A 25,731-nucleotide genomic window follows, 5' to 3' on the forward strand; every position below is an offset into this window, starting at 1 on the left:
ATCCGCGACAGGTTCATATTGGAAATGGAATTGGTGTTGAGCTCAGAGCCATATTTGTTGCCATTCCTACTGGAATTAGTCAAAACTAAGAAGAGAAACTGAAAGTTGAAGGCATCTGGACATCAAAGACAAGACCTAAGTGTGAAGACTGATACATGCCGTTCCCCGGGTGTGTAATCAGCTTGAGACGATTACCTGATGGGTTTCCCTCGAGAACCCATGCACTTCCCGTTCATCCCTTCATCCATGAAGAGGTAGAGGCACCCGGGTCGACAAACAAGCGGGCCGAATCAAATTACTCATTACTTGCAGGAGAGACAACGCCTATCAAACATGGACAGCGCCGCCTCGATGATGAATGAAAACTATCACCAAGGGTCGGTTAATTCCGAGGACGGGCGGGAAGCGTTATTCCAGTTCATATTAGGCAGTCTTAGACGAGTCGGTCTCTTATGCGTCCACGAGGCCGCCGGACCACGGTTCCCATGTCGATCATACTTCCTTTCTAGGAAGCCATCGGTTATTTTCATAGTTGGGGTAGAAGGGCGGAACGTTTTGCATGAACCCGGGTTGCAAGATTGCTTTTTCTTCGTTGCGGTTGCTGTGCAAGGGTCTCGCTGGGACAGAACCAGTGACTCGTCACCGGCATTGGCAATGCTAGGAGTTCCATTGGCTGGGCTCAACGAAAACAGTACTCTGTTTGCATTGAATGGCACATCCGGCGTCAGACTCTTCCAGAGCGCGGGCCACGAAATGCGGCTCTACCATCAAGATACAAAATCCTTTGTCCTTGGCAGCTAAGTTCCCCGGATTTTTGTGCCTGGCTGAAGCGTTCACTGACAGATATGCTCCTCAACAAGGTTGCAAGCCACGTGCACGTCCAAAGATATCCAGATACTCGTGAAGCTTGTCAAGATTCCCATGAAAGAGCAAGCGTACGCGCAGTCGGCCAAATGATTCCCGCTCCTGTTCTCTCGGTTATATGGAGCCGAAGATTACTGCTTCGAGCAGTTAGGTCCAGTCGACAGCCGTTTACAATAGAGTTGCGAGGCCTTGATTCCAAGACAATGAATGGGAAGCCGGTCTTAGACGGAACGAGGTTGAGGGAAGGTCGCCGGCCTTCAGACGCCGAATTTCATGGGGACCGTGGTGTTGGATGCGGAAAGACGTCAGCATTCCGGGTTGCCTGAGGGTAGTGAATGTTAGCAGGGACGTTTCTTTTCCTCAGTATCAAAGTCGAGACAGATCGTGCCCGCCTTTTCTTGCAAAAGGAAGCTGTGAGTGTTGGGGAAGCAAAGTCGGCAAATGGAATTCACCTGTCGCCGCCGGACCAGAGACCGCCGAATCGCCGAGTCAGCATTTGACAGGGATGCTAGTTGGTGACATTAGTTGTGGCCTCTTGCTTCTTCTCCCTCCTTTTCAACACGAGATGATGTCTGTTCATCCTCCTCCACGGCAATGGCACGATCAGCGACGTACTTTGAGAATAGCAGATGTGCCTCGCTCAAGCTATGAGTGCGGCTCAGATGGGCCAAAGTGCCTGCATTGTTAGGAAAATGCGCCAATGAGGGGTCAGTGGTAGAATGCGCCATCGAGCATTGTCATGGGACGAGAGGGACAACAACGTTACCTTCCGAAATCTAGTGGAAAATGCTGCATCCTGTACACTCTTCTACATCAAGGTACGAAGTCTTTCTGGGCCCAGTTCGATAAAAGATACAAAGGCTCTTAATTCTCCGCCAACCAGTCGAAAAGGGAGATCCACGTAATCCAAACGATCCGAGTATGATTTGTTCGATATGGAGGAAGATGCATCGATCCACCCAATCCGTCTCAACCCAAACTGCCCTTCCTTGCTTGCCGCGGCAAAAGAGAGGGGTGAAAATTTTGTAGCTAGATACAGTGTCAAAGATTGGGGGAAGAACCGCCGCCGCCTGCTATAGAAAAGCGCCAAAGAGATTTTGTGAGACCTTGGCCACCTCAGAAAGACCCATGCAGCTTTTTCTTTTGCTCTGCGTCTGTCGTCCATCCATCATCCGTCGTGCTTGGACAGCAGCGACGAGTAAGGTACTTTTGGTGCAGCCGGAGAAAGTCGACTGCTGGAATATCATGGTGGATGCATCAACGTTGGTTCGCTCCGAGAAGTGGGTAATGCCTGACGCGCCAGCGGAAAATATGAATACGAAATGTTGGGGGCGTTGACGGCGGAAGAGATTAGACGTGCAGTCATATACGACCGTGAAATCGTCTTCATCGAAACGGCATCCTTACGACCGGTTCCTCGCGCTGCGCCTGGGCTCGCCAGTCTCGGTTGCGGCCTTCTTGGGTTCACGCTTCTTCTTTGGCTGCGCAGCAGAGTCGGACTTCTTGGGCCTGCCAGGCCTGCCGCGGCCCTTCTTCGCGCCACCATTCTCACCGTCAGCAGCAGCGTCAGTCTTTTGCTTCTTTGCCGTAGGTTTGGCGTCGTCCTTCTCTTCCTTCTTGTCCTCGGACTCGTCGGCCTCCTCGTTGTCGCCATTGGCCTCATCGGCCTTTCTCTTCTCACCAGTCTTCGCGTCGCCGTTTTCCTTGGCCTCGGTCTTTTCCTCAGACTTGGCGTCGGCAGCCGGCGCGTCCTTCTTCTCATCGTCCTTCGACGCGTCGTCCTTGTCTGCCTCGGACGCGCCGTTCTCTTCGGCCTTTTTCTCGGGTTCCGTGTTCTTCTCGGGCTCGGCGTCCTTGTCCGCAGCCTTAGGCTCCTCCTCCTTTTTCTCATCGGCCTTGTCGGCCTTCTTGTCCTCGTCGGCAGGCTTTTGTTCCTTGCCTTCGTCCTTCTTGTCGTCCTGCGCCTTGTCGTCGGTGGTGCCATTGGCCTTTTGTTCCACCTCTAGCTCGCTGGCCTTCTTGACGACGTCATTGCCAGAGCGCTCGACGTGAACGGCCGGATTTTCCGGGTCCGCTTCCTTTGAGATGGTGTTGCCGCGATGAGACTCGACCGAGACCTCACCCTCTTTGGCGACCTCGGCAACGGTGCCTGAGGGCTTGTTGTCGCCCCATTTCCATGAGACTGTGGATTGTAGGTGCCGTCGTTAGCAGGGATGCCCGTGGTGATGAGTCCGGTTACGCGCATACGTCATTGCGCGAGCGCGGTGGGGTGCGGGATGGCGGACGGGGAGGGTGAGCGGGTGGGCAGCGGCGCGTACGAGCTGCGCGCGGGTAATTGCGCAACCATTGATGGATCAGACGTACCTTGGTCGCCCTTTTGAATGTCCTGTTGTTGGTCGGCAGACATGATGGATGAGGTGAAGTGCGCGCGGGGTGAATGCGACAGAGTGCGAGGATTGAGCGCAATGGCAGTGCTTGAGCGGGATTGAGCGCGTAGCGAAGGCAAATGTGCGCGATGAAGAGGTGGGATGGTTGGGGTGGTGTTGAGGAAGAGAGAAGAGCTTGAAGATGGAGTGTGAAGGTTCTCGAGCTGAGAGGGAAGGTGGCTGCGGAAAGACGGGGAAGGTCAGGTCTACCTGCTTGGAGCTTGGGCGATCGGCGGCGCGTGCATATATCCATGCTGATTCGCTCGAGCTGCCCACGACCGGGTCCGGCGTCGTCACCACACGTGATGATTCTCCTCCTTCACTTCACCTTTGGACCGAACAACCTCTTCCACGTCAGCAGTACTCACTGCTACTGCTAGTTCATGCGGCATCCAGCTACATACACCCGGACTGGTGCTGATAGCCCCCGCAGACATTGTGGAACCAAACTCAGATGCCGGCAGCCTGAAGAACCAATGCCTGATGCGATTGACTTTGGCCAAAACTCAACTGGCTGACCACCGAATCCAGGGGCAGTCAATTCAGACTCGGCTTCACTTTCACGTCGAAGACGCAACGCGAATTTGCCGTGTCTGTGAAGCTTGAGAAACATGGGCCGGCATCGTTTCAATGACGTCAGCGGGTATTGTTTCTTCCATCGCATGTTTCCAAGCTGTTGTTTGCAAAACATCATCTGCTCAACACCAACTTTCGCCAGCCATCAACCTTGCCCCATCAACCGCCTCAGCATCAGTACCTCATGCTTCGTGACGTATATTCCACCGCCCTCCAATCCGCCTCCTTCGCCAATAGCACCAAAGTTTCCGCTCTCCAACTCGTCAATCAAACTCCTCACCTTAGCACCCTCCCACAGTCCCTCTTCGTTGGTCCAAAATACCCGCTTAATGCCAACATTGTTCATGTACGACAGGCAACGATAGCACGGGCGCGAGGCACGGATCGTGCAATTGGGATGTGAATGATTGTCCAAGGCATCATCGCGCGGAGCAGGTAGCCTCCGTGGCTTCTCGATCGTGGTAAGTTCATCATGAAGCGAACCGGTAGTTAATGTAGTCGATGAAGTTGTGCCCGACGAATCTGATGCTGCACCCTCATCCTCAGCATCCTTGTCTAGAGCCAAGGCATCCCTTTTCGGAGATCGTTTGCTGCTGGGGCTTGTCTGTGGTTCTCCAGAGTGGCCAAGGCGAGCAACGTACAGGTCAGCACCCACAAGCTTGGGGTGCTTCATGCGGTCCTTGACACTGTGGATATCGCGTCCGGGGTGTCCTTTTGGAATAAGAACGTAGTTCCTGAGACTCTCATCATCAAGGGATGAATTCTTTCCGGCCTTTGAATGGCGCGCATGGTGCTGCTTAGCCGCAGACTGACACGAAAGCCCTGGCTTCTGATGATGACCACGGTTCTCGTTCTCGTTCTTCTGGTGATTTGCCACACCCTTCAACGGCGGCAAGGGCGCGTTCAGGCATGAGCTGTCCAGATGCAGAGGCTTCAAAACGCCCCTCTTCGGCTTGAGCCTGGCCAGCGCCTTGTTGCGGTCGTTGTCGTTGTCGTTGTTGTTGGGCCTCGAGTACGTCCTTGCAGACGCGCTCGACGTAGCTCTTGATGGCTCCCTGTCGTAGTCGGAATTTGCGTTTGGAAGAACCCGATAGTTTAAAGCACGGTTGAAGATGAGACACGGTGCTGGCTGCCAGCGTGCTGGAGGACGAGAGAGCCGAGGAGATGGCCATCATCTCCGAGTGCATGGACATTGGAGTGTTGGCGTGATGACCGCCACCCATGCCGTCGACGGTTTCAAACGGGGTAAAGGGCTGGGTCGACTTTTTCTTCTCCTTATGCTTACACGTTCGCTTCAGACTGGCAATGGCCGGTCCATCCAGGGAGCTGGAAGCAAGACGGCCTGTCTTGAGGGCGCCGCCGTCGTAGCCTGGGCGGTAGTCGTTGAAGCCCTGGCCGATGACTTTTCCGCCGCGCACAACAATGCAGCCGTGGCGAAAGTGCATGGGCGAGAGGGCGGCCTGCTGGAGGCAGAGATTGAGATAATGGTCAGACTTCATTTTGAGTCGGTACGGTAGCGCGGTCGATGCAGCGGGCTTGCTGTGTGATGTTCGCTGGGGTTGTTGTTGGTATGATGAGTCGTCGGTGCGATGATGGTGGGCACGGGAGCGCGCGCCTCTACAAAACCATTGGACGCGACCTGACGGGCGGCGTTTGTTTGCTAAGTCTCTCTTGCCAGGATGGCCTTTCCACCCCGCAAACAGGCAACCTGTGCCTCGATTTCTGCATCACGCAAAAAGGTTGTTTCTCATTTCTTGGACGAGTCAAAAGGCGCACGTCTCTCTATCGATACGAGTGACGACCGACGCGCACCAGCGACTGGTTCTGTCGCCGTCAAGCTGAAACGGCGCCCCAGGAAGCGTTCCTTTCTTCATCTCTTGGACTCTTCGTCTTGACGTTCTGGCCCCCAGCGAACACCATTTTCCTCAAGCTCTAGAAATGAGTCCTGGTCCTAACCACGTGCCTTCAAACCCAAAGTAACCGGCCCGGGCGGGCCTCTCGGTCCAACGCTTCGATTTACTTAGGTCATTTCATCCCTCCCCTTCCCCTTTCTCCCCCGCTTCTCTCTAGCAACACGTCGAGGGGAAGGAAAACACCACGCCGTCTGGTACGTGGCGCAACCAAAGGCCATCACTAGCTCTAGCCCCGTCCGGCACGGCAAACCTCCCATGCCCTCCATCGCCCCGTACATGGCATTGCGCCGAAACAACACTGATCAACCCATCGTCTCTGAGAGCCGCTTCCGCGAAGAGCTAGACGAGACCCCGGATTACTCGCTAAGGGCCGACAAACATCAACCGCCCGCCCCCCAGCAACAACGGGCTCGCCGCTACTCGCTGCCATCCGACGGCCAACCCACCCCTGAGGAAGGAGTCGCAGGAGGCTCGCCGCCCTCGCTCGAAAAAGCCGCGGGTCGCGTGAAGAAGTTGGCCCTGCGAGCCGGCTTCAACAGCACCGAAGCCAGCCAATCCGCGCCGCCTAGCCCCGGCGCTGGCAGCAGATCCCCCCAACCACAGTACAGGAGACCAAAGAACCCAGGCATCACCGTGGCGACCCCCAGCGAGGACCAAAAGCCCGAGCTCACCCCGATCCAAGAGCGCGATCGGGGGGCTCCGCAGGCTTTGGACCCTACCACCGGCAATGTCAAGAGACCCATGACCAGCTTGCTCCCGGACGCTTCGACCTGGCCGACTGAGCGGGATGGGACCACCTCCAACGGGCATTCGCCGCGACCGTCGACCGCCTTGTTTACCGGGCCCGGAGCCCCAGGTCTCGAAAGAGGGGGAGCAGGAGGGAGGCCGCAGACGCTGCGCGCGCAGGCCGTTGGGATCCTGATGCGCGACTACTCGGACCTCATGGTGGAGAGCAAGCTGCGGCTGCTGAGCGCGCTCGAGAACGAGGAGAAATGTGAAATCCTCGTCGCCACGCGGGGCGAGTGGCGCCGCATCTACTTGCACAGCCTGATTGTCGAGCAGGCCATGAGCGAAAAGGACGTCGTCATCCAGTCGGCCGTGCGAGGCTTGAGAAAAGGTCCAGATAAGGGAAAGAGCTCTTGAAGCCCCCCCAGGCCGGTCTTGCTAACCTTTTGTTCTCCGTTTCCGGCATACAGCGGGCTTCTTTCAGGATTCTTCTTCGCCGGTGGACGCGCAGCAGCCGAATCAGGCCAACAACCAGCAACCTCAGGCCCAGTCTTCGCAACCCCAACAACCCCAGTCGCAGTCGCAGTCGTCGTCCCAGTAGCGTTCCGTTTCCCCTCGTTGACGTTCAGCGGCCGGTGCTGGCAGCGGTTTCTTCAGCGCGCGCGACACTTTCTTCTCGATTCAGTACTTGCTCTTCATTTGCGGTTTGCTCGCTTGCCAGCTTGTCACGCATGGCATTCTTTTGCGTCATTCCAGTACCTAGTCCCCGTTGTAAGTTGTTTGCCCGTTGAAGCAGAAGCGTACGAGAAGCGGTCCTGATGTTCTGATCTTTTCTCTTTCGGCGCAGTATTGCACACACACACACACACATTTTTAGAGTACCGGCAGCCATCATACGCACCGTCGTTCTGGGCATACGCTGTTTCACATACACAGATACAAAACACGCAGGCCAGCGCCACAAACCAAATACCAATTTTGCATTTCAAATCGCTTTCGTCTCTCTCTACCTGGGGAGGAGGGTATCGCTAATGTACAAGAGTTAGAAAGAAGCCTCATTGCTCACACAACGCATTTTGTTTTGCTTTCCCAAACGCGCCATGCAGAGTACTTTCGTGTACCGGGGGTATCATGTTCCCAAAACAAGATATAAAAACGCCTCGTTGCTCACACAGACTGATCGCCAGGGTACAGAAGCGACCAGCCGTGCAGAGTACTGATGAAAAAAAGAGCCTCATTGCTCACACGGAGGGATCATCCTCCCGCCGTGCAGAGTACAAAGGAAAAAGACAGGGTACCCGGGGTATCGTAGAAGATTTTTCTTTCCTTGGATCGTTTCGTTTCGTTCGTTTTTTCGTAGCCTCGTTGCTCACACGACGTTGGAGACGCCGTGCAGAGTCCGAAAATGAGTTGCGATAACACGCCACCAGAATAAAGAGCTTGGGGTTAGAAAGGAGGTTTAGGAAGGCGGAGCAGCACCGCGCTCGGCGCAGTACTTCTCGACTTCCTTGGTCAGAGCCGTCTGCTGCGAGCGGACCAGCTCCATGATGTCGACCGTGCCGGGCTCGTCGGCGCAGTACTGCTCGACCTCGATCATCTGGGACAAGACGGACTGCAGCTGGTTGGGGAGCCACTGAGAGCACCGTCAGCACAAAACAGAGTCGTTGGAGGAGGGGAGGTGCAATAAACTTACAGTGACAATGGGACTACCGCCAGTGGCCGTGGGGTGAGCCGTGTGCTTGAGAATGTACTCGCGGGTAAAGCACCAGTGGCGCCAGCGGAACTCGCGCACGAAGTTCATGGCACGCAGGTACAGCAGGGCCGACTTGGAGTCACGCAGCGCAAAGTCGCGCAGGTTGGCCATGTCGGCGTAGTCCTTGACGGCCTCGATGAAGTCGCGGTGGTTGCCCGGCCGGTACTGGCGGAAGTCCTTGAGGATCTCCGTCAGGGGCGTGTCGGGCATGGAGATCTGGAGCAGGTTGTCACAGAGCGGGATCTGCAAAAGGTACTGTCAGCCGGCAGACCATGGATGAAAAGCAAGAAAAGGAAACTGTACCATGCTGTCATTGGCTCCAGACTCGCCACGGAACGCCATGGGCTCCTCGCTGACGCCCTCGTACACAACACCGTTCGGGAACATGCTCTGGCTGGTGATGCCAAAAATGAAGGTGCGGAACGTGACGTAGCCACTGGGCTTGCTCTTCTTCCACATGGTGTCCATGACGGCATTGATCTTTTGAAGAGCCTGGAGCATGTCGGCCATGCCGTCGTCAAACTTGGCGCGCTCGCCGGCCAGGGCGCCGTTGAGCGCGTCGACGGCGCCCTTGACCAGCTTGCCCGAGTGCCGGACCATGGCGATGTGCACGAGCACGAAGCCCGCCTCGTCCGACTTGGGGTCGAGGCCCTTTTCGAAGGCGCGGATCAGGCGCAGGTTGTCGTACTCGAGACCCTCGGCCGGGTTCTCCAGCCGATAGTTGTACAGGGCGTAGGAGCCCGCGTACTCCATGAATGGCTTGAAGCCAGCACTGTTCGACGTCAGTGATGGATGCTCAAGTCAAGAGACCTCTTGGGTGAGATCTAGGAGAAGGGCCGGCAGGACATACATTTCAGCAACCTTGACCATCGGCTTCGCAATGGCAGCCGGCAGCCGCTGCCTCCCCAGGCCGTAGCCGTCCTCACCGCGGACGAAGCGCTCATGGCACGGCTCGAGCAGGTACGCGCTCAGCAGGAACGAGTAGTCGCGGTAGACGGCCGTCATGAGCGCCGCGTCGTCGCGGTGCTTCTCGACCTCGGCGCTCAAGTCGGGCAGCTCCTGCTCGACGGCCTCGCCCAGCTTGCCCTTGGCCAGCAGACCGGGAGACCCGTCGGCCGTGACGATGGGCATGCGCGACAAGAGGGACTCGAGGGGCGCGAAGCCTGCAGGCAGCGTGGCCGGAGGCTCGATGCATGGCAGGAACCCGCGGTGGGACGAGACGGTGAAAGGGGGTGTTGAGGCATCAATGGGGGTGTGGGGGTTGAGAAGGGGGAAGGGGAAGACAGGGGGAGCAGGGGCCGGCGCCATTGCGAAGCAAGTTGGAGTCGTCGTTGACGAAGGAAAAGATCAAATCGAGAGACCAAAAGAGCACAGAGAGTCTTGACAAGCCCACTGTGCGGTGGAGAGAAGAAATCAGAAGAGGAACCTCGCAGCTGCAGAGGGGCGACTTGAGCCGCATATATAGATCGAGGCCGGAATCAATCCGGCCTCAAAGCACAACAATTCCGGCCTCTCTTGTCAAACCAACCCGCGCCCATGAAGATCCCCCCGACTCGTATCTACACACCCTAGCGGCGCCCTCCCTTCGGTTCATCTAGGGTAGGGCCCGGTCCGGTTCCAGTCCCTCCATTGCACTCCGCCCTCGTCGTCTGCCGACTTGACAGCAGTGACATGCACTTTCGCGTACGTAATTGTCTTGAGCATGTGTCCAGCGCCTTCGCTTGGCTGCTCCTCAAGCCACCACGGTCGATTCTTTGTTGAACGCGAATATTGTTCCGTCGCCCGCAGTCAGTCTGTCGTCCAGACCTTCTCCTGTCTTTCCTGAGTCGCAGCACACCGTGCAGTCGGCGCAAGGAATGCTCCCCGCGCAGCCGCCGACTAATACACCTTGCTTTTTCCCTTATCGCTGCACTGATAAACAGTTGCTATCTTCGAGTATGCGTACACCGTGCACATGTTGTTTTGTAGCAGGAGACCAGCACGGAGCGGTGGGAAGCTTAAATTTGGCGGACAGAGAGACGAGCGGTGCGGATATTCGTCCCATTGGCTCCGCCACTAGACCCCAGATCCTTCTCTCCGCACCGCACTGCAGCATGCACCGCCGCGTTGGTCCAGAGATGAGGTGGATGGGTGGCTATGCGGCGCGTCTTTATCTCGTCTCCGGTCGGACGGTCCTTGGTTTTTGAAATCAGCGTCCTGCAAGGTCACCTGGATGGGTGCTGGCAAAGAACAATTACCACGATTGTTCTTCTTTGGTTGCACGCTGCCCAATCACAACTCTTCAATTACCGCAGGGTTGTCTCCAACCGCATCTCGATCAGTATGTACACAACTGTCCAGTCTGTTAGTCATAAGTTCAGCATGTCTACCAGTCGCGACGCTCCCGCGACCACACCAGACCAGGAATGCTAGCTTCAGCAGCGGGCGTCGAGCGTAGCGCAGCGCTTATCGTCGGCTCGGCTGTGATAAGGTCGAAAAATACATAAACCAATTCAGCGCCTCATGATAGGGCAGACCACTGGCCAGTCCAGTGGATCCCGAGCGACGGTGCCCGCAGCACGTGCACGCGCATCCGGCAAACGAACGGCTGGGGCATGGTGGTTGTGCGCTGTCGGATCCATCTTGATTGGCGTGGAGACGTGCAGATGACCGTATGCGCTATGTGTCGTTCCGTGGAGTACCTACATTTTTCGCTGTTGCCGGTCAGATCTGGGTGTCACGGCGTCTAGCGGCAGCATCGCCGGTGAAGAGATGGAAATGGTGTGCTGTTCGACGTGCCATGATTGGACGGTGGGTTTGATGGTTGCTCGCTGCTCCTATTGGCTACGCCGTGGGCAGGCAGAAACGAGCGATGCGATGGTGTTTGGCCAGTTGCAGCGCCAGTCATCCAGGATGTGCCCTTGTCCCGCAAGACAGTCAGAATAGTCCAACACCTGCCGAGATCTCACGATGTAAGCTCATCGGCTTGGCGTGAGCGCGGGATCCCCAACGGCGCATCGTCTCAGCGTGGATACCGCCTGATAGGAGCGGAAGATGACGGCAGGATTTTGTGTCTTCGTCTCCTCGGACGAGTCGAGACTCGCTTCCGGATGCGGTAGGCGAATGAGGCTCCAACAGCCCGACCAGCTGTCTCAATGTGGGCACGCGAGCTCTCAGCCTTATTTTAGCCACGCGATGGGCAGCGTTTCCGGCTCGGTACCTACCCTGCGCAAGTGAGCAAGTACCTACTGTCAGAAAGTCATCCCTGCTTTGTATGTCACGCACGCACGCTCCGTACGCTTCAACTAACGGTCGGTCTGTGTCTGCCGGCACTAGCGTCAGTGGCTCCTATTCCGTCTCGCGTGGGCGCCATAATGATGCACGGCGCCATGGCGATGATGACATGTGGTCGGTGCCCATGCCTCTTTCCAGAACATGGAGCGGTTCGCGCAGAGACTGGTGGTAAAGCGATGCCGTTGACGCGGACTTGACGCGCAAGAACGCACAAGACAGGGCGATGCCTTCGCGTCGCGGGAATGTCTGAAATGTGGTGGGTCTGGGCTCCTAGCCTGCTTGGGCGCTGGAATGCTGAGGCGTCGCTTGGGTTGACCAACAAGGCTCCAGTCATAACTCTAGGTTGGGCTTTGGAGGATGCGGGTAGGATTCGCAGCGATGACCAAACAGAGAGCCAAAGGTATTTCGGCTCTGGCGGTGTTGAGGGCGTCGCGATCATGGACCAACCCTACCTTGAGCCAAGTATACGAGATAAATCCAAGTATCGTGCGGCAACGTGTCCACTCGAGATGGTGAGATGTTGGGTCGGTGGCCGGCTTCTCTCCGTGCCTTGTTGGCGACAAGCGTCGGCATTCGCGTTTCCAAGGGGCCAGTCGGTCGAGTGGTGTTGAAGTTTGGCTCTGGAATGCTGGATCAGGGGCTGCAAACGGACGTCACGGTGATATCAAGAGGTGGCGCCCTACGGTGGACTGGGATAAGCTTGTTTTTTGGCAACTGGCGTATTCCGCGGGCGAGTATCCGAGGTGCCGTGCATTATTGGATTCCAGCTGGAGCTTGTGGCTGGGCAATGGCTAATGCGAGGCGCCACACGATGGGCGGCAGAGGGCATTGAAGAGGAGCTATTGGTGCGCATCCAAATGAAACGCAAACGGTTGCGCATCGAGGCGCAGTGCAGCTGGCTGGAGATAAGGGCGCGTAAGGACAGGTCGTTGGGTGGTTGAAATTTGGCGCTGGGCCCTCGCATCACGCACCGCGACCATGGATGGTGCTCCCCCGCAATCGCACCAAGTCCGTCCGTCCCCACGCGTCAGTGTCGCGTTGAGAGCTGAGTCGCAGGGGGGTGGCGCAGAGCTGCATGGTAGCTTCGCGAAGGGTTGCGCGGCGGCGGCATGCCCGAAAGTCGCCTCTGTCCTGTAAAAAAAAAGCTAAAGACGCGGCCTGGGCTCCGAGGGCGGGCGCGGGCGAGGCCGCAAAAGTTGCGCGTCCATGTCGCGTCGGGCAGCGATACAGGGAGACGGGAGCAGCGGACGACGGGAGGACGACAACGAGAAGATGGAAGCTTGGTGTTTCAGCAGGGTGTGAATTCCCTGTGCAGGTGTGAGTGTCTGCAACCTGGCCCGGCGGCTGTGCCCAGCCTGCATGCTGCCTACCCGGCGACGAGCAAGAAGGTCAACGCGAACGTCGGCGACGCGCAGAAAAGTGACAAAGATGATTTTATATGGCCCTCTCGACGTGCAGCGGCCTTGCAGTCGCCGGATGGGCCGTGGTGACAGAGTGAGAGTGGTTGACAAAGGGCCGGGTGCAGGTGTGGCGGCGCTTTGACTCATGAGGCGCAGATGGTCCGTGCGCGCCCGTCAAATTGGAGCTGCGCATATAAGGAGCGCTGCCTCCTCCCTCCCCTCCCGCTCGTTTTCCCGTCTCTCTTCGCATTCTTGGTTGCTCGACGCCACACCCCCGATCGTCAACCACCACCAACTCCACCCCCATCAGTGCACTTGACGATCCAAGATCCGAGAGCCTGCGCTTTAATCCTCTTGCCATAAAAAGGCACCTTTCAGCGACCACCTGCGTTGCGCCGCTCTCTTGGTACCACCATCGGTCCTGCGACTCCGCCCATCCAGGCTCCGCTGCTCGGTCCACCACTCTGCCCTCTCTCCCATCCCGTTTCGACACCAGAGGCTTGCTGGCCTCGCTTCTGACCTCGTCGCGACCTCACTCTTGACACTGCGCCGTCGTCCTTGACCCTCCGCGACCGTCCGCCCGCCGACCGCTACAACTCTTGGCATCGACTGTAGGGGAGACATTTACTTGTTCATCTCCCACGCACGATACGGCACTGCACCTGTTCTAGGACTGCCAAATAGATCCTCAGAACCCTCGTCACCTTGGTTAGCGCCCGTAACACAATCGGCCAATTGTTTTTCCGCGCCGGAAGATCACAACATTGCCGTCGTCGCCGCCGACTGCGCCAGCGCACAACACCAACCACCCACGACTCCATCACACGAGAACCACTCGCCACCATGGATTCGCTCACTACCCACCCTTCCAACGCGACTCAGGCCAAGGCCTTCACTGCGCCTGGCAGCTTGTCCTTCCCTGGCGGCGCCGGCGACCTGACTCCTCCCTCTTCGGAGAAGGACGTTCAGCAAAACAAGACTGGAGACAACGCCGGCAATGGGGTGACGCCCGCTACGCCCGCTGCTACTCCCGGTGCCGCGACCAACGGCGTCTCTGGCATTGTGCCTACTCTCCAGAACATTGTGTAAGTCGGCAACGGGTAAGATCACGGCCACGCGGCTAACGCAGGCAGCGCCACGGTCAACCTCGACTGCCGCCTTGACCTCAAGACCATCGCTCTTCACGCTCGCAATGCCGAGTACAACCCGAAGGTACTGGCTTCACGTCAGCTTCTTGGTTCTTGATGTCTTACTGAACTTTTGGCTTTAGCGTTTCGCGGCCGTGATCATGCGTATCCGTGAGCCCAAGACGACCGCGCTCATCTTCGCCTCGGGCAAGATGGTTGTCACCGGCGCCAAGTCTGAAGACGACTCGAAGCTTGCCTCGCGCAAGTACGCCCGCATCATCCAGAAGCTCGGCTTCAACGCAAAGTTCACAGACTTCAAGATCCAGAACATCGTGGGCTCTTGCGACATCAAGTTCCCCATCCGACTGGAGGGTCTGGCCAGCCGCCATCACAACTTCTCGTCTTACGAGCCCGAGCTCTTCCCTGGTCTCATCTACCGCATGATGAAGCCCAAGATCGTCTTGCTCATCTTCGTCTCCGGAAAGATTGTGCTCACTGGCGCCAAAGTCCGTGAGGAGATCTACCAGGCCTTCGAGCTAATCTACCCCGTGCTCTCTGGTAAGTTGAGGCAGCCTCGACGGTACATGTTCATCACTAACCTTTCGTTAGACTTCCGCAAGTCTTGAGCGTCTGGCGACTTCGCCGTTGAGCTCACAACATCGAGACTGTTGCATCCAACGCCGTCTTTGATGATTGCTCATCGGTTTGTACTACTATACCACACGGGATGTCACTGCACACCCTTCACTTCACTTTTCCTGAACTCTTTAAGAGGGACGGTACAACCGGTTTCGACTGCTTTTCAATTGCGTCTTCTGCTTCTTTGCGGCATTGCATGGTGTTATGGTGGGCCCTGCTTTACACCCCTCTGCTTTTACGAGTCTTGTGGGTTTTCTGATAAAATTTCCTTCTCGTTGACTCTTCACGCGCGCTTAGAGGTTGTCACCCCACATCCAAGGCGATGGTGGGATGTGAACGGGGTACGCAAAGGATTAATTTGATTGCGTCGGTGGAATTCGAAGGCGACCTTTCCCCTGGACATGAACACAACAGGAGGATGATGGAGCTTCGACAACGGTGGGTGGGTATGACGACGGATGACTTTTCTGCCTTTTTTTCTCTTTTCTCATTCGCTGAGCCTGGGTGAATGACCGCCGTTGCGACGTCATGGCTCTTGCACACATTCTTCTCTCATTTGGGGTTCTCGCACGTCAAGCGCAGGCCCGTCCAGTTGATGAGCGTCTTCTGTTCGTGCCTGAGAACTTCCTGAGCGTGAACACTTGGTACACGCATACAAAAAGACTGAACATGAAAAGGTCGTGCTACCGCGGCAACACATAGAGATAGCTGCGAGGTAGTTTCAATTGAGCAACCTGCACGACTGACATTGGACCCTTGCTGTGAACCTCGTTTGCACCCTCATCTCAACTGCACTCTGCTCTGCACTCTGCTGTGGCGCCTTCGTATGCTCATTTTACTATGCGTACGTACCCTCAAGAAAATTTTCCCTGTCAACCTCCTTTCTCCCCTTGCGGCTTCGTATGCCTGCCTTCCTGCACGCGAGCGCGCCAACCTTGCCTCCCGCGCCTCCGCCTCGCCTCGCTTCGCCCTACCACCACCCTCGTAACGTGCAGTGTACGTACTCCTACTACCGCCCGGCTGTACAACCATGTCGCGCCCCTCTCCCTCCCTCCCTGCACTGCACGCGCCGTACACCCTCAAGCCTCCCAACCACGCCGACCCACTGTTCGCTCTGCCGCGCTGCCGCTGCCGCTGCGCCGCTCCCGCCATTGCTTCCGATTGTTTGACATCTTGGCCCCCGTTTGTGCTTGCCCCTGCATGTATCACGGCATTGATCGACGGCGGGAAGCTTGGCTGTGTTTGAGCGGCAGTGGTGGTGGTGGTGGTGGTGGGCAAGAGACAAGCCAGTCAGACACTGAGATGGACAAGGAGGCGGGACAGACGAAATGAATGGAGACAGACAGGACCCCCCTTTGACTTGCATGCATGATCGTCGTCGCATGGCGGAAGACGACATGAGTCCTGTAGTCAGTCTGTGCTGTCCTTTGCAAGTGCTGCTGCAGGAAGGAAGGAAGGAGTTCACCGGTTGGAGGTCTGGCTTAGGAGATGGATGGCTGCGCTGGTTGGACTTCACTGGAGAAGCTTGTGGTCCATCTCCATTGCCTCCACCTGCGCATGGAGTTGCCGTGCGTGAGCGAGTGCTCCCTCAAGTCGAACCCATACCATACGCATCTGTTGTAGGATACCTAGGAAGACAAGAACAAAAGGCATGGAGTTCTGCGAGCAGGACCGACCTCGTCGCATCCACCTTTCTCTTTCCTCCTTCCTCCCCTTCCTCATTCCCAATCCCTCCGTCTCCTTCCTTTTTTTTTCCCCCTCTCCACCTCCTTCAACTGCAGGAAAGAAGCCCAGCTGCACGGAAAAACAGTGCAAGTCAGCATCTCGCAGTCTGCCGGATCAAACAGCACGCATCCGCGACGTATCCGTGGAATGAGTGCGCGCTAGGGTGGGGAGGCGAGAGGGAGCAGGTACATGCTGTGTGTAGGGCAAGGCGGAATGCAAACGCGAAGTGGACGCGGTGATGGCTGGGAGGGAGGGAGGGAGGGGGTGGAGCGCCGCGACGGGAGGGTGCGTCTCGCATTCATCCCGCTGCGCGTTGTATCGCGTTGTCAACACTAGTGCTAGTAGTTATCTCACACATCTGATTTGTTCAGAAGGGAGGAGAGGTGGCTGTGCAAGACTGCTCTCCATCTCTCCAAGGTTGGCTGCTAGGTATACTTGCTTGTATAGTGTCGTCGTCGTCGTCGTCGTCGTCATCGTTTGCTAAAGTGTAGCATCTGGTAGAGTGGTTGGCCCAAGTCTCTGCAGAATGAATCATCATCCGCATCCTCCTCTTCTCGTCCACGAAGCAAAAGAAATCCACAGAAGGCGACTCCCACCACGACAAGGATGTCCACTGTCCACGCAGCAGCCACCATCAGTTGCGAAAACGGATCACGCCGTCAGCATGGCAGTGGTGGCGGCGTGGCGGCAGGGATATCTGGCCAAAAGCAGACAGGCATGCGGCGTGGGTCGAGTGTCTAGGATTTGCTTTCTTTTTTTTCGCACGTTTCCCTTTTTTGGGGCGTCTTCGTTGTTTTTCCGACTTTCGAAAAAGAAGCTTTGTTCCTTTTTCCGAGGCACGCGGGAGAATCGGGGTAGCGTGGCTGCACGGTCAACGTGTGTGGCTGCGGCGGTGGCGTTGCTTGGGTCGCTCGACTGGGCAAGGAGTGTTGAGAATCGGAATGGAGAGGTCTTTGGTTGTTGGTTCTTGCGGGGAGGATTCAACGTCAGCCTTGTGCTGTTGGTGGACAATGTTGTCTATTCCTCTAACGAGCTCTAGATGAAGAAGATATGCCAATGCCGCTCAAATGCGCCAACGCTCCACAAGTGACGACCATGTCTAACGAAAATTACAAACTTTTGTACGTCGAAAATCAGGATGCTTCTCCTACAATCTCGCCTTGCCACCCTTCTTGTACTCCTCTTCCAACACCATGCCCTTTGCTCCACCTCTGCTTCCATCTCCAACCCACTGGTCCTCGGGCACGCGCTGCTCCGGCCACTTCCACTTCTCCTTGAATTCGGGCGGCGTCTGCCCTTCGATGCACTGGACGATGACGTCGCCAATGATCGGCATAAACTTGAATCCATGACCGCTGCCCCCGGTGACGACAAAGAGGCTGCCGTCGTAAGAAGGGTGATAGTCAATAAGGAATTCGCCATGCGGCCGGTCTGTGTAGTAGCACAGGCGCGTTCCCGCAAAGGGCCGCTGCGCGATTGGCAGTGGCGAGAAGGTCTTGTCATGTGGAGCAGCGCCAGGAGGATAGAGGTCGGTGCAAAGTTTGCGGAGGTCGGCTGTGGCTTCAGCGGGGAGATAGTCGGGAAGTGGAGGGTCGGTAAGGTGAGTGCGCGGGAGGGATACGTTGATGGGATTATGGTAGGCCTCTTCCAGGGGTAGCTCGGGGTGCGGAATGGTAGTTGGGTTGGTGTAGCCATGGCCGTGGCGCGCAAGCTTAATGTGTTTGGCCGACGGCGAGATGACGAAGAGTCCGGTGGTGAGGTTCAGGGCCGTAGGCATCTTCTCGAGTGCGCGTTGCTCACGCTCGGATATCGTAATGTACGATACGATCTGTGCGTTGGACTGGGCAATCCCCCTAAGGTCAAGCAGCGCAGCCGTCCATGCGCCAGCAGCGAGGATGGTGAATTCGGCAGATAGATGGCGTCCGTCGTTGAGTAGAGCTCCCCGTATTATTTTCGTCGTAGAGGAGTGGTCGATATCGAGTCGAGACACGGTACCGCTCACAAATCGCACTCGCTGCGTCCTTGCGACCTTTTGATACAGGTACTCCATGCATGCTTCGGCGTCTCCCCAGCCAGACGACCAGTTGACATAGCCCTGGACGCCATTGGTTCCTCCAGTCCCCAGAACACGGCGCAGGTCTTCTTCGGTATCCAAAACCTCAATCACGGGCTTGCCGAATCCCCTGGACTCTTTGCGCGTAACCTTTGCATCGGGCGACAACCTCTTGGCTTCCATCTCTCGGACATTCTTCAGGGACTGGATGCCGTAGTTGGTGCCCCCTGCATCCGCGGTTATACAGAGTCCAGTTTCGGTATAGCGGCCGTTGGCACCCCATTCTGACGAGCGCCAGAGCTCCTGCGCCCTATTGGCAAGCGCAGCATAGGCGGGATCGGCATAGTCGGGACGGATTATACGCGAAGTGTCAATCTAAGGGTCGCGGGTCAGTTGGTTTCGCATGCTCCCTGACAGGACGGCTCGGGAAGCACTACACTCGAGCTGTCTCGCGAGGGAAAATCAGAGCGATCTACGAGGGTGATATCCGTCTCTTTGTACTTTGGGTTCGTCGCCAGCGCATAGGCTGTCGACAGTCCAAAGACTCCTGAGCCAATAATCAGGACGGACGAGGGAGTACGCGGCGTAGCAGACATCGCGGCAGACGAGGAAAAGAAGCGCAAAGACAATAAAAGACAGGCCGCGCAGCAGCTCAATTGATTGAAGAAGAAAGATGACAAGAGAAGAGACGGACACGGACAACATGGGAAACTCACGGACGGCAAATCAGCCGCTCTTCCGGCAGTCGTCTGATATCGTTGTGGCCCACAAGTTCTTCGGGCAGGGTTGGGTGGTCAAATTTTCCTGTGGAGTTGGCCGCGGGGTAGCGTGAGGAAAAGGGTGCGAAAAGGGCGCGCTGCAACGGCCACTCTCGGCATAACGGAGCCCAAAGCCCCGATGCCGGTCCGCCCAGAGCTTTCTACCACTTTCGTGTGCATGATTCTCAACATTAGCCCCGGACGCCAAACATCTCGAAACCGCCAGTGACCGCGTCCCTTCGCCATGGGTGCCACGTCTTCGCCGTCGCGACGCAAGCAGAGTGCCGTCCCTCCAAAACCGCTACCCTTTGCGCCGCGCTCCAAGCCCAGACCCTCTCCGCGGCCCGTCGCAGAGTCGCCAGGCGGAAATGGAGCCAAACTGAGTACTCGCGCTCAACAATTCCGTCGATTTGGACTATGGGGCGCGCTTGCATGCGCAGCAGTCGGCTCCTTCTACACGGTCCCGCTCGTCATCTCCATGTTCAATCCCCAGACGCCATCGCATCCTGTTCCTGAAGACGCCTCAGATCGGTACGACAGCACAGCCAAAACATACGACGAAACAGTGGGCGCATCCGAGAAGAGCATTGGCGTGGATAGATTGCGGCGAAAACTTGTAGGACAAGCAGAGGGTCACGTCCTAGAGGTCAGCGCAGGTACCGGACCAAGCCTGGCGCACTACAACTTTAAGAAAGTGCGCAGTCTGACGCTGCTGGACCAAAGTGCACCCATGCTTGAAATTGCACGTCAAAAGTGGTATGAGATTAAGGAAAGGGATCTCCTCGCTGGGAGGAAACCGGCCAATGTCGAGTTCAGAGTCCAAAGCGCATTGGACCCAATCGAAGGGCCCAAGTACGCCAAAGATGAGAAAGTCGACGAGCCGGGCAAATTTGATACTGTTGTGCAGGCTCATGGGCTGTGTTCAACGGCCCAGCCTGAACGACTCCTTCAACGGCTGGGCGAAGTGGTCAAACGCGACGGCAGGATCCTGCTGCTGGAGCATGGCCACGGCTTCTTTGGCTGGTTGAACTTGTCGCTAGACCTCAATGCCCCGATGCGCGCAGACAAGTATGGTTGCTGGTGGAATAAGGACATTGGCGCACTTGTGCGAAACAGCGGTCTGGAGATTGTCAAGATTAGCAGACCCTGGTATCACCTGGGGACGACTTGGTGGATTGAGCTGCGCAAAGGCCACGACGCAGAGCAAGAGCATAAGATCCAGCAAGAGGTGGAGTCGCCGATCAAGCAACACGTCATGGCTCAACAACAAGAAGCAGTACAAAAACGCGGATGGTTGTGGTAGGACGTCGACTGGTCCCTGAATCAGACCCCGCGTTATCAAGACGCGGTGTTCCAGACCAACGCAGGGTGTCGCGTCGAGGCCAAGCTTTGATGGTGTCAAGGAAGGTTGACAGCAAAGTATCCGCGGGGATGGGGAGCGGGAAGCAGTCCACGTCGAGCGGTTAGCTGGGCTCGTTTTGGGCTTGGCGAGTCGTAAATGGCATTCTGATATCGATGGTGCATTAAAAGTCGATCTCTGCGGCGCAGGCGAGTCAGAGAGACTTTTTGGCTAACCGGCTTGAGAATGGATGATGTGGGTGCGCAGTTCACGCCGCGAGCCTGATGATGGAGGGCTGTTTGGAGCAGCGTGCCATCCCTGTCGAGGTCCAAAGTCCGACGTCAACCAGTACGTCAAGTCACAGCAGTGGCGTCACCGCTGTCATGAAGCCAGCTGGGCCACGAGAGTTGCGAAGTGAAAGAGTCGGAAGAATGGGAAGAAAGGGCTCAGCATTGGTCCATTGTTCGCATTCATCAGATGCGCTAGCTTGAGCCATAGTTGGCGCATTGAAAGAGTCACAGAGATGGTGGCTGACGGCGAAGGATGGCTGGCTGCTGGCGATGGTGTCGGCGTCGGGCCTTGGGGCGAGGGCGTGGAGCGCCAATCAAACGAGGATTTAAGGTGCTACGGCGGCCCAGATAGGCAAGAGCGGAAGGAATGGGGAAACAGAAGAATGGACGACAACTACCCCATATTCCCCAAGCCAAACGAGGGAGCGACCCTTTTGGTGGACGGATGCTGCGAGCTGCAGGCCAAAGTGTCTGCATATGCACATTGCCAGATTGACCAAGCGAGGGACCGGGGCCCGGACTGCTGCATCTGCATGGACGCCCTGAGTCATGGCCAAAAAATCATATACAGGCGACGCCATTGGCTGCGACGCAGAGAGCATTGTGCATGGGTGAGAGAGCTGCCTGAGCTGCAGTCATCCATCATCCAGCGTGCAAAAAGAGTCATCACCAACAGGACGCAGCCATGAGGCACAGGTTGGGCAAAGGGTGGCAAGGGGGTCTACCAGCGCCAGTGCCAGGTTGCAGTTTGATGAAGGCTCCCTGGCTGCCGGTCAGCGCAGCGGTACGGCGGTAGTTGACGGGCGGGCACCTCGTAGAGGTAGGGCATCGAGGCATGAAACGGGCATTCTCGTTTGCAGTTTTTATGAGAAGACATTTTTCTTGCACGGTCGCATGTCAGCCACGACTGTCCACTGAGGATGGGGCCAAGCCAAATTGCACGCAGGCGCAGTGGCTCTCGGCTCTTCTGCGCTGGCGCTAGAATCGTCGCCCACTTCCATGCGCCTTCGACAACGACGCCTCTCGGGCCTTTTCCCGGACCTGTTTGTCACGGAGCGGTGTCGCTGCGTCTCGCTGGCTGCTCCTCGCATCTGGCCAGGTTCCTGTTGGCCGGGCGGCGCAAAATAGATGATGCACCGCAAAATAAAAACAAAAAAAAGGTTTGCGCTTCCTCTCAGCCAGGGCACCATCAGCGGGCGAGGCGGCGGCGCGGCAGCCGTCATGCTCGTCGCCCCTAGCTCATGCACGCGTCAACGGCTTTTCCAAAAGTCAAAGAAAGGGAGCAGCAGTTCTGTAGGTATCGTCGGAGTCTCTCGGGCGTCGGATCACGGATGTTCTTCGTGAGTGGGTTGGCGTGTGCTCTGCTGAGATTTTGGCCTGCCCCTGCTCGTCGACGAGAACAGAAGGACAGAAAAAAAAAATATTCGTCGTAGGCGGCGACAAGGGACTAGGCGCTCTACGGCAACCTCTGACGACAGGTCATCGTGGGCCAGCGCCCCCCCTGCTCTCCACCCACCTACCCAGCCCGTTGCTGGGTTGCTTGTTCATCCTCATCCCATCCCGACCCGGGTCCTCCCCTTCGCCCTCTCTCTGTGCCCTCCGCTGCCTTGTGAGACCTGACCTCCATCTACCTCACCTATCCACATCATCCACTAGCCTTCCCTTCTCCCTCTCCTCTCTCACACCCTTTCCACTCCAAACATCTCACACCCAATCCTGCTCGCAACTCTTCTCCCAAACACACACACACACACCTCGAAAACATCCCTCCATCTGTCAACCCTACCCTTCTCCTCGGCCTCCAGCTCCGTCTCCGGCTCGCCCGATCTCGCGCCTTGTTTTTGTCTGGAGCTCCTGGTTTGGTTGCTGGCGACTGACGACTGCTCCTCGTTCGTCCCATTTCCAAGCATTGACGCGCCGCGAGGACCACCTCAGCACCACCCCATCAACAACACCACGCCGCCTGCACCCACGCACGCCAACAGCGTCTTCCACTTCAGCTGCGCCGCCATCCCGCTGCAGCCTTTGCTCAAACGGCCTCTGATTGCGCAGCCGTGTACCACGTCGCACACGCCCAGGACCATTCAGGCGAGGAGCGTCTCAAGTCGTGCATTCCACGCCCCCTGGTCGCCACCCAATAGGACCCTTCCACCGCCTCTCTTCGGCCCTCCATTTTTCAGGAATAGCCACAACAAACGCTCCCCCAGCTTGCTGCTGAGACCTGACCGACTTCGAAACGTCCTCTTCTCTACAACATCATGCCTTACAACACCCGGAGGAAGTCGCTCTCGTTGCCGATGCTCGGCATCCAGCTACCCAACAGCTCGCGATCGTCATCGCACCGTTCACCGCCCACGGCCTCTGCCGAGCAACCACCGCACAAGAAGCAGAAACGCATCCACACGCCCGGCAGCAGCGCGTCACCCTCGCCACAGACCCCACCAGTCGCCGCTGCCTCCAAGGCGCGCACCGACCGTCCCAAAGGCGCTGGTCGCGCCGTCGAAAACACGCCGCCGCCCTCGCCCGGCGTCGAAGGCGTTCCAAAAATCGACACTGAGGGCATCAACGATGACATTGTCGTTGCCGTCATCAAGCAGCTGGAAGAGACTGGCAACAGGCCTCACCTGTTGAAGGAGCTTGCAGCTGTGCTGTCGACGCAGCTGCCCATCGTCGAGAGGTATGAAAACATCATTGATCATCACGTACGTTTGCTAACTGGACCAAGCTCCGCCAACCCCTCGGCCATCATCTCCTCTCGTCTTACTGGCTACATCCGCCGGCCATGGACCGCACTATCGCCCTGTCCAGTGGGAAAGGAGCTGGTCGGCACCCACCCAAAGCGCATCTACTTCTTCCTCAACACGTGCCCGCACCAGCCGATCCCTGAGCCCAACGAGACGTCTGCGGCTGCTGCTCAGGCGCGCATCATCTCGCCCTCGCTCTCCTCGGCGGCTGACGAGTCGGAAGAGGATGAGCGCGACAGGCGTGCACGTGTCGCCATGTCGCCATCGCCCGAGGTTGATCTCTCATCACCAGAATTGGATGATGACAGCGATACGACCACTTTCTCTGCTCACGGCTCGCTCATGCGCGATGCGTCGACCAATAACATTGCCCACAATCGCCGCGCAGCCAGTCCACCCCTGGAGCGCGATGAGCGCGAATTCACGGCAACCGCCTCATCACTACAGAAGCGCAGCCGCAGTCAAGAGCAAGAGGCCAAACCCGACTTTGCTAGTGGCCCGCCCTCGTCGTCTTCGAGTAACATCAACAACGAGGAGCCACTTTTAAGTACCGAGCCGGAAAGCGAGGAGTCCGCGGCCGCGCGCAACTCTGAGGCTGCGGCGCTCCTATTTGGCCAGAGCGTCGAGAGTAATGCCTCGACAGCGACCACCATGGACTTTGAACCCAGTAGCCCAGCTTTCCGGCCACTGGAGCAGCGTGCTGGTGGTAAATCGGATGCCATGGAAGACGTCCGCGTGCACGATGACGACGACACGTGGAATTGGTCGGACTGGAAAAGCCCCGAGACTGTTGAGCTCGATGAACTCGACGACCTTCTCGGCGGCTACTAGTCGCAGACTCTGGTTTCTTTTGCAACCCGAAATGAGTTTGGGAAAGCGAGGGCGTTTCAAAAAGGGGTCTTTTTGCCATTCCGGAGTCTTCGTCTCACCCAACTCACCTCCTGATCTTTTTCTGTACTTGATAAGCTGTTGCTACTTGAGCTGTTTCCTTATTCTCCTACTCTTCGTCTCACGGCCTGGGAACGGATGGGAAAGGGTTGTGGGTGCATGATGCCTGAGTTTTCTGTTTGCGGGCGTTTGCAAGAGGCGGCGGTCACAAGAAGCAAGCGATGTGGGGGATTCCCGAGACTGATGTTTGTCGTTGTACGAGATGTAAGATTACGAATGAGAAGACGAGGAAGGACAATCATGTAGCCTGGCAGCAGTGTTTAGAGTAAGCTGCGGTCAACTGGGTTCAACTTGAGGCTAGATATTCAAAAGTAAAACTTGTGTATTCAATTGGCTGCCACTGTCAAACGATTGCCGAGTTGGGCGTCAAGATGCGAAACAGGGCAACAATGGCTGAGGCCGTGTGGTGGTATGCATGCTGCTAGGGGCAGCGCGAAGACAGGGCGACCGGGGGATGCGCAAGCAGAGCACGACAGACACGGGCGCGATCTTCAGGAGCTATGTCGACGGACGTTGACTTCTCCAGGTTTTTGATCCGCTTCCACGTACAGCTAGCTCCAGCACGTCACTTTGCGCGCGCGACGCGTCGCACGGCATTCTTTGACACTGACAGTCAATTGACAGCCACTGCCGCGTCTGCCGCCGGGCGGGCAGGGCCGCTGTCGTCTGTCGGGTATCTGTAAGGAAGTCCCCTTTGCTTTTCCATGCCGTTGCTGAAACGTACGCCGTTGAGGCAGTTTCCACGCCTGCAGAGGATGCTTAGAGGCTTGGAGGAGCCGACGACCCAATCCGCGCCCGCATGCCGTGGGCTATGCTAACCTAAGCAATCAAGAGTCAAGCAGAGCCCGTCTGTCCAGTCCAAAGAAAGCAGGAGGCAGGGAGTCGACGCCATGTGACGTCGAATGCTCCTGGGTATTCTACCCTCACGCGCATCTGGCGCGCTTCGATTCCAGCCTCTTCCGATCGCCTCGGGCCTGCATCCATTCTCTTCTCCTCAACTCGCTCGCCGGCCCTGGTGCGACGGTCTTGTTGTTGTCGCAAGCCCTCCTCCGCTACGACCAACCACCAACCGACTGCATCCACCTGCACGACATTTCTGCCGGTCTCCACTGTCGCCGCCTTCCAATTCCATCTCCGCCCCCCGGCATAGCTGCAGCCTGATTCCTCCGTCGTCGTC

The 25,731-nt window shown here is 57.1% G+C and overlaps 11 protein-coding genes across 11 annotated transcripts; 7 read left to right on the forward strand and 4 right to left on the reverse strand.

Moving 5' to 3' along the window:
• Positions 1-2,148: 2,148 nt before the first annotated feature.
• Positions 2,149-3,597, reverse strand: BKA78DRAFT_98047 (uncharacterized protein). Its single transcript, XM_066894085.1, has 2 exons — positions 3,229-3,597; positions 2,149-3,046 (listed from the first exon to the last, which is right to left on the reverse strand). Exons 1-2 carry the CDS (start codon positions 3,269-3,271, stop codon positions 2,268-2,270), a joined length of 822 nt encoding a protein of 273 aa, XP_066746507.1. The 5' UTR covers positions 3,272-3,597; the 3' UTR covers positions 2,149-2,267.
• Positions 3,598-4,011: 414 nt separating this feature from the next.
• On the reverse strand, positions 4,012-5,365 carry BKA78DRAFT_350976 (uncharacterized protein; the record flags this gene model as incomplete). Its single annotated transcript, XM_066891079.1, has 2 exons — positions 4,012-4,921; positions 4,971-5,365. 2 exons carry the CDS (start codon positions 5,363-5,365, stop codon positions 4,012-4,014), a joined length of 1,305 nt encoding a protein of 434 aa, XP_066746508.1.
• A 533-nt stretch (positions 5,366-5,898) lies between these two features.
• On the forward strand, positions 5,899-8,229 carry BKA78DRAFT_98070 (uncharacterized protein). The gene is made up of 4 exons (XM_066894086.1): positions 5,899-6,773; positions 6,842-6,896; positions 6,976-7,276; positions 7,556-8,229. The coding sequence occupies exons 1-4, from the start codon at positions 6,035-6,037 to the stop codon at positions 7,922-7,924; spliced, it is 1,464 nt and encodes a 487-aa protein (XP_066746509.1). The 5' UTR covers positions 5,899-6,034; the 3' UTR covers positions 7,925-8,229.
• BKA78DRAFT_248731 (IDO-domain-containing protein) lies at positions 7,965-9,566 on the reverse strand (the record flags this gene model as incomplete). Its single annotated transcript, XM_066884416.1, has 4 exons — positions 7,965-8,138; positions 8,199-8,501; positions 8,562-9,030; positions 9,109-9,566. 4 exons carry the CDS (start codon positions 9,564-9,566, stop codon positions 7,965-7,967), a joined length of 1,404 nt encoding a protein of 467 aa, XP_066746510.1.
• Positions 9,567-13,665: 4,099 nt separating this feature from the next.
• On the forward strand, positions 13,666-14,852 carry BKA78DRAFT_98215 (transcription factor TFIID-domain-containing protein). The gene is made up of 4 exons (XM_066894088.1): positions 13,666-14,016; positions 14,065-14,143; positions 14,202-14,616; positions 14,668-14,852. Exons 1-4 carry the CDS (start codon positions 13,775-13,777, stop codon positions 14,682-14,684), a joined length of 753 nt encoding a protein of 250 aa, XP_066746511.1. The 5' UTR covers positions 13,666-13,774; the 3' UTR covers positions 14,685-14,852.
• A 905-nt stretch (positions 14,853-15,757) lies between these two features.
• On the forward strand, positions 15,758-16,956 carry BKA78DRAFT_308913 (uncharacterized protein). The gene has a single exon (XM_066887977.1). The coding sequence runs from the start codon at positions 16,026-16,028 to the stop codon at positions 16,659-16,661; it is 636 nt and encodes a 211-aa protein (XP_066746512.1). The 5' UTR covers positions 15,758-16,025; the 3' UTR covers positions 16,662-16,956.
• Positions 16,805-17,515, forward strand: BKA78DRAFT_98337 (uncharacterized protein). Its single transcript, XM_066894090.1, has one exon. It carries the CDS (start codon positions 16,949-16,951, stop codon positions 17,459-17,461), a length of 513 nt encoding a protein of 170 aa, XP_066746513.1. The 5' UTR covers positions 16,805-16,948; the 3' UTR covers positions 17,462-17,515.
• Positions 17,421-19,288, reverse strand: BKA78DRAFT_308918 (FAD dependent oxidoreductase). The gene is made up of 2 exons (XM_066887978.1): positions 18,913-19,288; positions 17,421-18,850 (listed from the first exon to the last, which is right to left on the reverse strand). Exons 1-2 carry the CDS (start codon positions 19,069-19,071, stop codon positions 17,570-17,572), a joined length of 1,440 nt encoding a protein of 479 aa, XP_066746514.1. The 5' UTR covers positions 19,072-19,288; the 3' UTR covers positions 17,421-17,569.
• A 477-nt stretch (positions 19,289-19,765) lies between these two features.
• Positions 19,766-20,419, forward strand: BKA78DRAFT_231950 (S-adenosyl-L-methionine-dependent methyltransferase; the record flags this gene model as incomplete). The annotated part of the gene is made up of 2 exons (XM_066883787.1): positions 19,766-19,986; positions 20,050-20,419. Coding segments are annotated over 2 exons (591 nt in total), but the record flags the coding sequence as incomplete, so codon positions are not given.
• A 396-nt stretch (positions 20,420-20,815) lies between these two features.
• BKA78DRAFT_98333 (uncharacterized protein) lies at positions 20,816-21,638 on the forward strand. The gene has a single exon (XM_066894089.1). The coding sequence runs from the start codon at positions 21,096-21,098 to the stop codon at positions 21,549-21,551; it is 456 nt and encodes a 151-aa protein (XP_066746516.1). The 5' UTR covers positions 20,816-21,095; the 3' UTR covers positions 21,552-21,638.
• A 1,482-nt stretch (positions 21,639-23,120) lies between these two features.
• BKA78DRAFT_330462 (uncharacterized protein) lies at positions 23,121-24,437 on the forward strand (the record flags this gene model as incomplete). Its single annotated transcript, XM_066889781.1, has 2 exons — positions 23,121-23,539; positions 23,588-24,437. 2 exons carry the CDS (start codon positions 23,121-23,123, stop codon positions 24,435-24,437), a joined length of 1,269 nt encoding a protein of 422 aa, XP_066746517.1.
• Between the last annotated feature and the right edge of the window lie 1,294 nt (positions 24,438-25,731).

Source organism: Phyllosticta capitalensis (assembly GCF_038381095.1).
Source record: "Phyllosticta capitalensis strain CBS 128856 chromosome Unknown BKA78scaffold_3, whole genome shotgun sequence".
Lineage (NCBI taxonomy): Eukaryota > Fungi > Ascomycota > Dothideomycetes > Botryosphaeriales > Phyllostictaceae > Phyllosticta > Phyllosticta capitalensis.

Excerpts from the sequence above, each read along its gene's own strand:
- BKA78DRAFT_98047 (XM_066894085.1), bottom strand. The coding sequence starts at position 3,271 with ATGTCTGCCGACCAACAACAGGACATTCAAAAGGGCGACCAAG. Across the intron at positions 3,047-3,228 it reads CATTCAAAAGGGCGACCAAG|TCTCATGGAAATGGGGCGAC; the intron begins GTACGTCTGATC and ends TACAATCCACAG.
- BKA78DRAFT_98070 (XM_066894086.1), top strand. The coding sequence starts at position 6,035 with ATGCCCTCCATCGCCCCGTACATGGCATTGCGCCGAAACAACACTGAT. Across the intron at positions 6,774-6,841 it reads GCTCGAGAACGAGGAGAAAT|GCCATGAGCGAAAAGGACGT; the intron begins GTGAAATCCTCG and ends ATTGTCGAGCAG. Across the intron at positions 6,897-6,975 it reads CGTGCGAGGCTTGAGAAAAG|CGGGCTTCTTTCAGGATTCT; the intron begins GTCCAGATAAGG and ends TCCGGCATACAG.
- BKA78DRAFT_98215 (XM_066894088.1), top strand. The coding sequence starts at position 13,775 with ATGGATTCGCTCACTACCCACCCTTCCAACGCGACTCAGGCCAAGGCC. Across the intron at positions 14,017-14,064 it reads CCTACTCTCCAGAACATTGT|CGCCACGGTCAACCTCGACT; the intron begins GTAAGTCGGCAA and ends TAACGCAGGCAG. Across the intron at positions 14,144-14,201 it reads ATGCCGAGTACAACCCGAAG|CGTTTCGCGGCCGTGATCAT; the intron begins GTACTGGCTTCA and ends TTTTGGCTTTAG.
- BKA78DRAFT_308913 (XM_066887977.1), top strand. The coding sequence starts at position 16,026 with ATGAATGGAGACAGACAGGACCCCCCTTTGACTTGCATGCATGATCGT.
- BKA78DRAFT_98337 (XM_066894090.1), top strand. The coding sequence starts at position 16,949 with ATGAATCATCATCCGCATCCTCCTCTTCTCGTCCACGAAGCAAAAGAA.
- BKA78DRAFT_308918 (XM_066887978.1), bottom strand. The coding sequence starts at position 19,071 with ATGTCTGCTACGCCGCGTACTCCCTCGTCCGTCCTGATTATTGGCTCA. Across the intron at positions 18,851-18,912 it reads CCTCGCGAGACAGCTCGAGT|ATTGACACTTCGCGTATAAT; the intron begins GTAGTGCTTCCC and ends CGCGACCCTTAG.
- BKA78DRAFT_98333 (XM_066894089.1), top strand. The coding sequence starts at position 21,096 with ATGGTGGCTGACGGCGAAGGATGGCTGGCTGCTGGCGATGGTGTCGGC.